The sequence below is a fragment of the Halyomorpha halys genome, unplaced genomic scaffold (genome assembly GCF_000696795.3).
Source record: "Halyomorpha halys isolate HHAL.00 unplaced genomic scaffold, Hhal_1.1 Scaffold977.1, whole genome shotgun sequence".
Classification (NCBI taxonomy): domain Eukaryota; kingdom Metazoa; phylum Arthropoda; class Insecta; order Hemiptera; family Pentatomidae; genus Halyomorpha; species Halyomorpha halys.
In genome coordinates, this window is record NW_027116440.1 from 183,690 (window position 1) to 196,811 (window position 13,122).

The window sequence follows — 13,122 nt, forward strand, 5'->3', positions numbered from 1 at the left end:
ATAATATGGATTGGCCCAAATTTTCAGATTTATAATATGGATTGGCTTGTGCTAATAATTTTAGTGGTGGAGTGATTTTACATAATTTTTTTTTTATTGTAAAAGTTTCTTGGAACTGTTATGCAAACAACACAATGAGTCCATGGGATGAATGATTTTATTCAGGGACAATTTAAATGGTAAACAAATTTAAAGTTTCCACTTTTAATTACTTTTTTTTTTTATACTTTTTATTTATAGATAGATATTACAATCTGCCACACAGTTGTGGGCAATAGGTGATAGTGATGAATGATGACATTCATACTAAAATAAAATAAAATAAATAAATGAGAGAAAAAAAAAGCACATTAAAACAAATAAAATCTCTCTTAAAATATATATAAACAGAAAAATAAACAAAATGAACATAATCAAACTATATGTATGAAAAAATAAATAATAATATAATTCTCAAAAGATCCCAGCGTGCATCCCTCTCTAATTACATATTAAAATTTTAAAACATTTGAAAAATATATTTTAAACTCTTTGATTACTTACAAATGGGATGATAATGTAAAATTAAAAATAAAAGGATGTCAAAAAATTTGGATTTCAGAAAATCGTTATAGATAAATTGTTTTTTTCTACAAAAATTAATTTACAATTTGTTTGGTTGAAAAAGAAAATCTTTTTCAGAAGGTTGGAAAAAAAAGTAATGAAAAATTCATTCTTCACAAAATGGCTTTCCAGGTTAAATCTATATTATAAAATATTCTAAAATCATTCTTCCCTTGGACTTCTCATACTTTTGTCTGTGTTGTAATAGTCAAAAGCATATGTCAAATGCTCACATTTTATGATTTTATATTACATAGAAATAATAACCTATTTTTGCAAACCATTGGAAGTGAGCCTATGCCACTTTATTCTAAATCCTTCATTAATTTCTCTTCTTTATGAAGTTATTTCTGTAATGATAATGGTATTAAAACAGTTAATAGAATGCTGTCAATTAAAAAAAAAAAGTTTGATTATATCTTGTCCTAGCCTCGTTGTTTCTATAAAATGAAGAAATCTTCTGTGATCAGTATGTTCGCTAATATAGTGGTTTGTTAGGAAGATTAAAAGCTAAATAAAAATAACTTTTAGGAGGTTATTAGTTGATAGTATGTGATGACATTATTGTCTAGGTAATTAAATTCGAAAGTTTCTGTTAAACATTATGTAATGAATCGTAGGGAGATAGTCTGGGTGGTGGTTAAGAAAGGTACAAAAATAGTAAACTAACTTTATGTAATAACAACCTATGTTTCACTCCACTTCGCAGGCCTGAATGCAAATGGTTTCAGAATAAATCATTCTGATACGTATTGTTCTTCCCAAATTTCGATATCTTATTTATCTTCCATAATTTTATAGTACGAAGCTCTACAAAGTGAGGCCAAACATTGGTTACTAATAAATAGTTAGTCGCCTATTATTATTCCTTTCTTGACTGCTACCCAGACTCCCTTCTTTTGAAAATAGCTTTTATAAACTGGAACATTTTTCTTTGTATCAGTAAAAAAGTGTCGGCCTTTTTTGTTGGTTAAGAGGTAGGCAGAACCATCCATATTTTTTTGTTGACTAGGTCATCTATGTAGAGTCAAAGGGGATTATACACCTTGTGAGAGCATGACTTATGTTTTCTTTGCCCATATTTATAAATAGGTAACTTGTAGAAATATCCATCTATATTACTTGACAGCATTAAAGTTATTGCTTGACCAATATTTTTTGAGTTTCATCAGATCAGAATTGTCCTCACTGTATTTTTTGTTACATTTGTAACAAATGACTTGTATCCGTTTTCTTTTCTGTGAACTACCATTACAGTCCCACAGGGAATCCTCTATTATTTCTAATAAGAAGTTAATAATACTTGACATTGAAGCTGTAGGAATTCTATGCACTAATTAAAATTGAAATATTAGCAAGTGGGACAACAATCAAGAAAGCTTGTAGAGGAACATATCTGATAATAAGAAAACTGAAGAGGGAAATGAACTTGTTTTACAGGCTCATCACTAAGAAAACTATATGTAGTAATGCTATTTCAGCTATTCAGAAGATTTGAGAAAATTTCAATATCAATTTAGATTGCATTTTAGATACGTGCTTTTTTGGAAAAATAAAATCTAGTCTTGTTTGATACATTTAAACAAGGATATGTTACTTTTTGAATGGAATACATTTATCAACATTGTAAGAAATGAATTTGTCCTATTTTGAAACACTGAGCTTGAGCCTTGCAACCAAAAGAGATTGGTTCAATTTTGTTGGAAAATGATTCAGGGTTCATAGGTCCCATATTCATTACCATATTCATACATAACCATATTCAATTCAGTTCATTCACATTAAATTAAAAATTTGAAAAAATAAGTCATTTTTTATTATTTTATGGATATGTTACCGTATCGAAGTAAGTTTCTCAATTGCATGTGCTCTTATTTTTGAGAATTATAGTTGTTTAGTATAGGTGTATCTTACATATAGTTTCGTTGTTTAGTGCTGTCCTACAATAGTTATCTCTTTGTCCTTGCATTCACTTGATGCTAAAAACTTACAAGTTGTGATAAATCACAATTATTCATACAAGAGGAATCTGAGCGATCCGAATATAAAAGATTAAGTGTGTTACTAAACTTCTGTAGACAGTCTTCCAAATTGGAAAGTGTGTAACAGAAGATTCTCTTGAAGATCTACGTACAAATTGTGATACTCCTTACCAATCTGCCCACACAATATATTTCACCCACTCACATTTATTTTTTCACATTTATTTATTCTTTGTCTAGATATCTTAAAATAATATAATAATACCATAAATGATTTATTATCTCACATTGCAATGAGTGAAAATGCAAATGGGTGTCCACTTAACTAATATTACATTAATGACTTTGCCTCATGACAAAAGATTAGGTAATGTAGGAAGGCGCTGTGCTAGGAAGTTGCTGCTCATTGTTGAACATTATATCTGCTGCATGTTTTAGCATATTCCAACCTTCCTCTGCTATGTCTTGAGGCTTTTACACACTTGGGTGTGTGTTATTTTTATTATGCTAGAAAAAATTAATTTTTCTAATTTTTTTATATTCTGATTTATTTTTTTTCATCCATTCTTTAAAATCATATATATTTTATTTAATTTACATGTTTGTTATATATTTACCTCATGATTCGTACAAGTTAAGTTTTTAGACACAATCTGGATTATCAAGTACTTGTACAATTGTTTCATAGGTAAAAACAGTTGGGGCTATGGTTTGTTGAGTAAGGGAAACAAACAAGTAAAACTTATTCTATTTGTGGTGACATTTCAAGCCTATGTCTTACATATACAATGCAAAATGAGATAACCATATTCAATCTAAGATAACCGTATTCAATCTATAAGCTAAAATGAAAACTTCAATACTGTTATTTCTTTTAAGTTTTCTAACACTACTGGTTTCTACCATTAAATGTTTCTGTATTTTGTACCAAACAAACCACCCCTTTCATTTTTTATTTTTCAAAAAATTGTTGTCTGTGTAAGTGCCGATTTTTTTCTTATTCAATGTTATATTCATACACAATATAAACTTATTCTTATCAATTTATTCTTAAATTTCAATCTTCATAAATGCACAAATTCTTTCTTTTTTTTCATGACTCATTTCATATTCTGCAAATTGTATTGTCTGGCAATGATCATTTTTCTAAAAATTTCTATTGAATACACTAATAACTACTATTATATTTCAAGATCAATGATTTTTCCTTTAAGAATAAAATCTGTGGGACAAGCCATTTTTGAAGCCTAGACGTATTCAGGAAATTACTGTTCCACATAGATCAGCAAAAATGGATATACTAATAACCAACTTGGACAAATTAAAGAAGCAGTTTTTAAAATATAGATGTGGCAAGAAAAATACATTTGTTAAAACTAATACTATAATCAGAACTATAATACATTAGTTCATTTAGTAATAAAACAACTGTTTTTTTGTTGTTTTCCTCTCAATTTCAGAAACCTCAATTATTAATATTTCCAACAATTTTATATAATACAATATTTATTACCTGAAAAATGTATCTTTTTATAAAGATTTAAATCAATATTATTTTTCTTTAGTATTTTCCTAAAAATAAATTTAATCTAACAATAGTTACCGTACAGTGATCATTGCCTTTTTTATCATTATATAACAATTAGAAGTTTCAGTGCTTCTGTAGGTGACAAGCGCTGCCAGTTTGTTCTATTTTGTTTAACAGTGCTGCCAGTGATCATTATGAGAAAACTGTATTGTAACCTTTCTTATCTGTCTTATAAAAGCTTGGTTAGCGAGTTCTTAGCTTGTCATTTTTGTAAATTTTGTTTCTTTTCTTTTCAAGTAGTTATTATAAGTTAGAAGTTAACAGTTCTGATCCAATTAAGCAGTAATTATAATATTGTTGGTTATAATCCATATAATGTAATTTTTTGAATTTATAAAATTATTACTGCTTTAATAAGATCACTACTGTTAGCTTAAGCTCCCACAAGAAATAAATCCCTATAGATTTTATTGAGTTGATGTCAGGACCTACATTTATATGAAAACAAATCAGTTTATTGTGCCAAGTTTGTTTTTAAAATGTAATTTTTTATACAAAGTTCTTTTATTAATCAGATGTAATTAAAATGATTTAATGCTTCCTCATAAAGAATCCTTAATTAGAAGAATGACAGAGACCTTATCATTGTTTTTCATAACATCCATCTGTGCTCAAGGACTCTCGTCATCCGCACAATCAGCGAATTTTCATTAGAGTATAATCAATATGTTGAAATTTCAAAATTCTTTTTTAAAGCTGCCAACTATCCATAGGTACATAAGAATGATATTTCTTCAAATATAATTTCAAATAGGTTAATGATAAAAACAACTATAAATCAGATTCTGCTGATTGCTTCTATTTATTAAATTTTGTTGAAGGGGTTTTATGAAATGCTTAGTTCTTATTCATCACTATTACTGACTTCTATTATGTACCTCAGTGATTTCCTTTCACTTTAAACCCAGTAACATTTTTTGTCTACATTTAATATCAGATCATATGTTCAATGTTCAAATGTTATATGTTCAATATATCATGAATATTTTACTTCTCTTATTTATTAATTTAAAAGACTAATAAGTATCGCTTTGAGAAACAAAAAGCCATCTATATTTCTGTTAAATAAATAAACTAATTTTTTAAAATGTTGCCTGAAAACATTCTTTTGGAACTAAAGAACTTATTCAGAAAAGCATTGCTTATATTAAACAATTTCTTAATGATAATGACGTTGAAATTCAATTTTTTAGTTCTGAAGTGGTTGGTTATATAAAATAACCAAACAATTTTTTAAAACCAACCATGAAATACCTGGGACTTGTTTTCAGTTTAGTTCTGGTTTTTTTACCAACTTTTTTACAAAGTGAATAAAAAAATAAATGAATAATTTAAATATAAATACACTAATTATCCTTACATTCCTTTTAATTAAACAAATATTTTCCATTGAATGAGTATTTTCACATGACACGTAACAGTTCGGCACAGCTTCTCTGAATACAGAGATTTAAGAATAGTTTTAAAATATCGTAAAGGAGAACACTTATCATGGAAGGATAGAACTTAGGAATGAAAAATTGTCTTGCCTAAAAAACAACTTGAGACTCTATTTCATTGTTCACAGCTTTATTGTCTTTTGTCAAACTGTTTTATTCAAGGGATGAAAAAAGTTAAGTTTTTTAAGAAAAGCGGGTTTTGTAAATGGGTTTTTCAAACCAAAAAAAACAAACTTTAATATGAATTTTCATAGTAACATAAATTTTTTTTTTGTAATTTGATCATTTTTCATTAATAGTAATGAACAATATATAAATACAAATATGAGGGAATTATTGTTTTTTTACGTTTTTTATTTTAAAACATTTTTAGTTTAACAGTTAAATTTTATTTTGAATTATTTATGATATATAGTAAGTGGAAATATTATCATCGTTAATAATAAAGAAATAACTGTTTTAAAATATACAAGGATCAATTTATTCTCAAAGTATGGTGTTAAGTAATGGTTGGTATTATAATATACCCTTCTTGATAAATTAATGAGTATTATGATCATGTTTCCTTGCTAATTTGCATAATTCAGAATATTTTATTTATATTTTAAATACATTATTTATATTATGTGTATTGTGTGCTCTATTGAATAATTTTTTCATCTTTATTAAATAGAAACATTTAAAAACCTATTTTTTAAAAAAAAAATTTTTTTTTTTTAGTTTGATGACCAAATTTTCCAAGAAGCTGGTCAGTAAATGTATATATGTTCTTATACTGAAATCTACAGAATCTGATCTACTGGACATGTGAGTTAAACATATATTGTGTTGATAATTAGTCAGTGAGATTGGGGATGAACAGAATTAATTACCTGCCATCACAAGCAAAACCTACCTATTAAAGCACATGGCTGTGGCATATGGCACTGACTAAATTTAAGGTGCAATGAAAGGACTAGTTTGTTTTATGATTTGGCTGCGCTGGTCTTCACTCTCGTCCAGCCATTCGTCATCCCTTATCTCACTGAAAATAATTATGATATTTATTACCTTTGTAATTACAAATAATAAATTTTTTTTATTTTATAGGTTTATGTCAGCTGGAGGGTGGGATTTAACATTCAATTGGTTATCGGATGGCATTCAGTGCAGAAACTGGCCATTGGTAGCCGAATTAGTTGAACTTTTATTGTTGTGTCCTGTTGATATAGAACGTCTTAAGGGAAACAACTGCCCAAAGCTTATTAAAGTTTTATCAAAAGATCCTAGTGCAACTGATAGTAAGTATCATTGTTAAAAATATTAGTTCAGATAACTTCTGTTACAATATTCTATCTTTGATTTTTTCAGATATAAGTTCAAGTTAATTAGTAAAATTAAATAGGTTAAATAAGTCTATTTCTTTTAAAAAATTTTGAGGTTTATTACTTCCATCATTTGCAATAAATTATTATTTATTTATTCATTAAAAATTGTACAACGTTTCTGGACCACTGTCCATAAAAAACTGTGTATAAAAACCTATAATAATAATAATAAAAACTATATAACACCAATCTTCTACTTTATATATTTTATTTTATACAATAAAAATCACCTCATGATTTCATATGGGAAATCATGTCCACCATTTGTGCATCTTCACTTCTCTCTGGCACAGCTATCATTCTACATTTCTTACTATCTCTTTGGACCTTATCTCATGTCCAGTGTGCTGTTTTGGTTACCTCCCTGTTTTTATTTATTATAAACTTAGTGATTTTTTATTTTTCACATAAACCTGTTTATTTTATCTGATTTTTGGTCTAATATTGTCTGCGATTTGAAATTTCCTGTTACATACACTTTTTATCTCCAACTAAATTATTCTTTTTTACTTATGTAACCTTTTTATTATGATGACAAGGGATAGAATTAAGAAGCAATGTTTTTTTTTGTTTTTTTTAAATTAAATATTAAAAGGTTTGAGTTGACCATCAAATATAATTTTCTGCTATCCTGATCAATCAATAAACCTAAAAATCTCATTTTTTAGTTCAAGTTCTTTCTGATCTTGGTGCACAATATATATTTTGCCTTTAATTATTAATTTTTTATCCATTTTTGTATAAAATATTAAATTTCGTTCATTAGTTTAATTATGAATATCGTTTTTATAGGAGTGCGAAATCTAGCATGCAGTGTAGTTGATAAATGGTTGGCTATAGTCAAAGGTGCTTGTGAAGCATCAGGGGCCCCATCTGTTGCTGGTGGATCAGTTGAAAGTGGTAACCCTCCAGTAGTAGAAAATGGAGATGCTGCTCCAGAAGAAATTTCTCCACGTGGTCTTTATAAAATCACTATCAGAGATGGTAAAAATGTTTTAGCTGAGGTTATTACCTCTGAGAGATCTGGAACTAGAATAGAAGAAGGAGTTGAAGGTTCAGATGAGGTTAATGATGATAGTAAATCTTCAACTGAGACTAGGCCAGTATTAAAGTTAGTTAATGAGGATCCTGTTGCTAAAGAATCTTTACCGCCTAAGAAGTTAGCAGAAGGTAAGAAAACAGCTTTAAAAAGAAAAAGTGATAAAAAAAATTCTCCTGAACCTGAGAAAAAAGTAGTTTCTAAAGAGAAGAAAAAAGTTACACCTGAGAAAAAAGCAAAATTTGACCCAAAAGCTAAAAGTAAAGATAAAAAAATAGCAGAGAAATCAAATTCCAACAAATCTAGTTCAGAAAAACATGGCAAAGAAAAAACCCCAGAAGAAAAGTCTCAAGAAGAAAAGGATAAAATTAACATAATGAAACTAATTACCCCTTCTATTGGAAACTTGGGTAAGATTCCAAAAAAATCGAAAGATGATAAAAAAGCACCTCCTGCAGAACCTAACAAACCTCTCCCTAAAGATCCTAAAAAGTATAATATTTCTATTGAAACTAGAAAGGGAGGAGAAGAAAGACCTAAAACCGTTAAAACTTTTAATTCTAAATTTCGGTCTACTGGGCTTGAAGAGTTACCTCCTCTTCCGAAAAATCCTAAGAAAAAGGAAGACATTCCAGAGAAAAAAGCTGTTAAGAGGCCTTCTCCTGTAAAAGAAGTACATCTTCCAGAAAAAAAAATCAAAGAAGAGGACAAGACTGAAAAACAAGCTGCTACTCCTCCAAAACCTAAGAGTAAGCTATTTTTTATTATTAAGTCACTTGCATGCATCATTATTAAAACTTGTTTGGCAACTACAAAAGTATTAACTCTTAAATTTTAGTTTAACATTATTTCATTTAACAATGGTATTATTTCTGTTACCAACCTTGAAGAAATTGATATTTTAGTTAATTAGGTAACTAGTTATCAATCATCTTCTTCATGGTTGGTATGGATTAATTCTTCATTTCATAGCATTAATTTTATAAGAAATACTTGTTCAAAAATAATGAATTTCTTATCTTCCTGCTTCTATTTGCTTGTTGTAGTTAATTTCTATTTTATATTCTGATTTTCTTTTTTTGAAATTTCTTCTCTGAAAACTATTTTGGATATTTAAAATTTTATTATCACTTAGTCAGTGTTCTTTTGTCAAACAAATTAAATTTAAAAAAAAAACTTAATCTTTAGAAATAGTGCACAAATTTAGGTATTATTGATTTCATTAAAAATATAATGTGCATAGTTATGCTGTTCAAATGTAATCTCTCAAAATAATTACACCTTTCATAAATAAAGAAAAATAAATTACTTTAGCCTTTAATAAATTTTAAATTTTATTCCAGACATATCCTCTTTATTTATCAAGTTCCGATCTTTACCGAAAAGCATTTTCAGTAATCAATGTAGTCATATTAACTACATTTGTTTTGAACAAGTATTTCTATTATTGTTTATTTAGTTTTTATGGATGCCAGTTCATTTAGTAATAAGATTTTTTTTAAACACATTTTTTACCTCCAAATTAATTTTTTTCTATTTTAACAATTAATTACGTTATTCTTTATTTAATTTTTATGAATGCCAATTTATTTTTAAAAAAAGTGTTTGTTTTTTAAGAGTTGTGGCATTCAATAGAACCCTTTCTTTAATGATTTATATTGATTTTATTATGCTTTTAAAGAAAAAATCAGAGTGACAGAGATTCATTGAATGCCAGCAAATATTGAAGCTTTTTATCAATTGTACTAATGAAATTATATGTTAGTTTTCAGAGTGGCTGGCGGTGGCTTGAGGCCGATACTCTGCCTTAAGTTATCCCCCTCTCCGAAATATTTTAATTGTATTTTATATTGTGCTCTGTTGTTTTTAAACTTCCCATGGTATGTTTCAAATTATATTTGTGGTTACTTCCCCCCTCCATTTTCCCAAATGTTCTACCTGGATTGCCTTTTAGCCAGAGTTTACTTTCCACTATGGAAGATTGTTCCTGGACTGTGGGCTTCTTTCATCAATCTGCAAGATCACTTTCAGTTGGGTGAGATATGATCAAATTTCGCATAAAATGAACTTAACATTAAAGCTCTTGATAAGATCAAGTAGATAATAGATTTTTTTTTTTTTAATATTTTATTTTATTCAAAACCAGGTAAGGTAAAATCACATATGTATTTTTAATAATGTACTAAGCCAATTCTAGAAGAAGAATTATGAATTGTTTTTCATAACTATTTTAACATTTATCAAAGTATAAATATTCTATGATAATACTAAAAAATTCTATTAAGGTAATATTTCATTCGAAGCACATGATGAAGAGGTTTTTATTCATCTTCTGCAACCTGGTAAGTAATCATCACCTTTGCAGTTGAAGCCTTTTTTATCGAAGAGAAATCTCGACCATAAATAAAAGACCTCACCTCAATGTATTATTCATTTATTTTTAGCTCAAAATATTTTTTGTTGGTTAAAGATAATGAATGATAGAATCTAAAACATTCCTAGACTGCTGTTAACTAGGAGAATAAATAATTTAGGACCTCTTTATGTAATCTTTATTGTATCAGGTTGCATTGTTTATCCTTTAATATGTACTTTGAATAGCCATAAGGATAATGTTTTAACTACTTAGTTCTCACTTTATTCTGAATTTCTTCTTCCTATACTAATTAATCATTGTTAAAATTAAGAGCTAATTTTTTTTTCTTTACAGAATTAAAAATCTCTATTTATCTTCTTTTTGGATGTTAAAAGTATCCATTTTCACATATATGCTACAGTCTAAATTTAATATTTGTCATTCCTGCTACAAAGTATCATGAACAATAATCCTACAATATGCTAGTCATACAATATATTATTGAACTGATTTGCCTAATACTAATATTGTTTTTATTTTTTAAAGGTCTTCAACATGATTTCATAGAACTTTTTAAAGAATACTTGTAAGAACTTTTATAATATTTTAAAAGCATTTATGTAATGAAATAAATTCTTACTTAAAATAGCCACCCTTCATGAAAAACCTTGGTTTGGTTTTGTCAGTTGTAAAGAAACCCTTGATATCACTTCATATAGTTTGAGCATTTTATAGAAACTGATTACATAATTCTAGATACTGTTCACACAAGTAGTTTTGGAAACATCAGAGAACAGCTCACTATCATATAAAATACTTGAAAAATTTTATGGTTTAATTCTCCCTTATACATAAAACATTTAAAGATTTAAGTTATCATCCTGATATTATCTATATAATCTGTTTACCTTTATATATAAACTTTTTTTGTCTTCAAGCATCTGAAGAAGAAGGTTTTTTTTTTTCCTTCAGAACTACTAAGTTTTTAGGCATGAAATTAAAAAGTTGTTTAATGTTGGTGATTCAACTACTTGTGGATGATCTCTCTTATTGATGGAATAGGTAGTGTGGTATTGGCAAATTGTAAATTATTTATTATAGGCTTAAAACTACATAACCATGGGTTCTGAATTCAAACATTAATCATTAAACATGAAAATCGATTTGAGTCTTACTAAAGAAAAAGAAAATACGTACCTACTGACAGATGGCAAATTAAAAAAAAAAAAATTTTATCATAAGCTGAATGTTAGTAGAGAAAACAAGCTAGAATCCTCCAACCTGGACTTTATCATGTATCCTTTCGTGTATTGTCAGCTGGGGATTGGTTCAGAAGAGTGTGATCGTTGTTTTATAGTTCTCTAACTTACCGAGATTGGAATATAGAAGGCGGGCCTGGATAAAGACACCATCGCCGCTAAAGCGAACCAAAAAAATTAAAATAACCTCAAGAACGACATATGGTTAGTATCCCATGGCAACATCGGCAATAGGATCTGCTACAGGCCCCGGTAAAAACGGTTCATTTTTCTTTTATACGAGGCTTTTCCATATGAAAAACTTCACTACCCAGTTTGTCCCGTCTCGATCCACCGATTTACTTCCGTCGTAGTTTTGAAAACTGCTTATTTTTGAACCACTGATATTCAAATTGTGATACCAAAGTCAAAATTGAAGGAGTTATTCACTTCCGCTCCATAAAATTTAGAATCTAACGATATCGATGTTCATTGAGTTTAAGACATAAATATGCTACAAAACAGGTTTAGAAACTTGGCGTATTAATAGATATGTATTTATAACGTGGGTTGAAACGTTTTATTCAGAGTTCTAATAAAACGAAAATATAGATACAGATTAAAACAAAAGATGAAAGTCCATTTTCATCCTTTCGACGGAAAATCTCAAAATTGAAAATAGTAAATGAACTTTTTTTGTTAAATACTGATAATATTTTAATTATAGTAGGAGCTTCTACATCTATTAGCAGGGGACGATAAGAACATAACAAACTCAATGTACTTAAGTACAAATTGTTCCTTCTTTGTTCTTTTTGACATTAGGTTTGTTCTATTGTTGTGTTAGATGCAATGTAGTGGTCTCAAAGAAACCTTGTAAATTTAAAATTTGGATTTATCTACGAAAGTATTTTTATTAGAACAATGATAAACTATTTCAGAACTAATCTGTCGCTTCGGTTCGCGCTGTCGGTCCTTCCACTTATCCGATTCTTCATTTCGTCCCTTGAATATTGACAGGTGGTATAAGGTGCCTCTACAGGTTTGCCAAACAATAGTTAAATCGCGGATTATCAAGCGTAGGTGTAGGCTGTTTTGATTGGCTGGTACAAGTTGGCCTCAATTCGCGGCCGACCCGAAGATGTCGGTTTTTGGGCACAAATCAAATAGCGCTTGTCCTGCATCCACACGTTTGTTTTCAGGTTGCACTATGTTAAAATTGCCAAAGATCAATATTAGTGCTTTCCGTGTTTAATTAACTAATGAATTTCGCCAACCTTTGGATTTAATAATTAACTCTTGTTTAAGATTAAGATAAACATTTTATAACGAATTGTAAAGAATATAGTCCGGGTGGCGGTCAATAAAGGTATCAAAATAGTAAAAGAAAACTAATTATTGTTGACCCACTTTGTTGTCAAATTGTAGCACAACGGATAACTGAGAGAAAAGGGGCTATCCGTTATCTATTTAATAAATAGTTTTTTTTAAAATATTTTGATAGCTTTAT

At 28.4% G+C, this 13,122-nt stretch overlaps 1 protein-coding gene across 4 annotated transcripts in view; it reads left to right on the top strand.

The window, feature by feature from the left end:
- Window positions 1–13,122, top strand: part of LOC106687527 (serine/threonine-protein phosphatase 1 regulatory subunit 10) — a 53,874-nt gene that overhangs the window by 16,764 nt on the left and 23,988 nt on the right. For all 4 annotated transcript variants that reach the window (XM_014431462.3, XM_014431464.3, XM_014431463.3 and 1 more), the window contains exons 3-5: window positions 6,333–6,419; window positions 6,702–6,892; window positions 7,772–8,767. In XM_014431462.3, coding sequence (XP_014286948.1) covers window positions 6,333–6,419; window positions 6,702–6,892; window positions 7,772–8,767 — 1,274 coding nt within the window. The remainder of the gene's footprint in view (window positions 1–6,332; window positions 6,420–6,701; window positions 6,893–7,771; window positions 8,768–13,122) is intronic.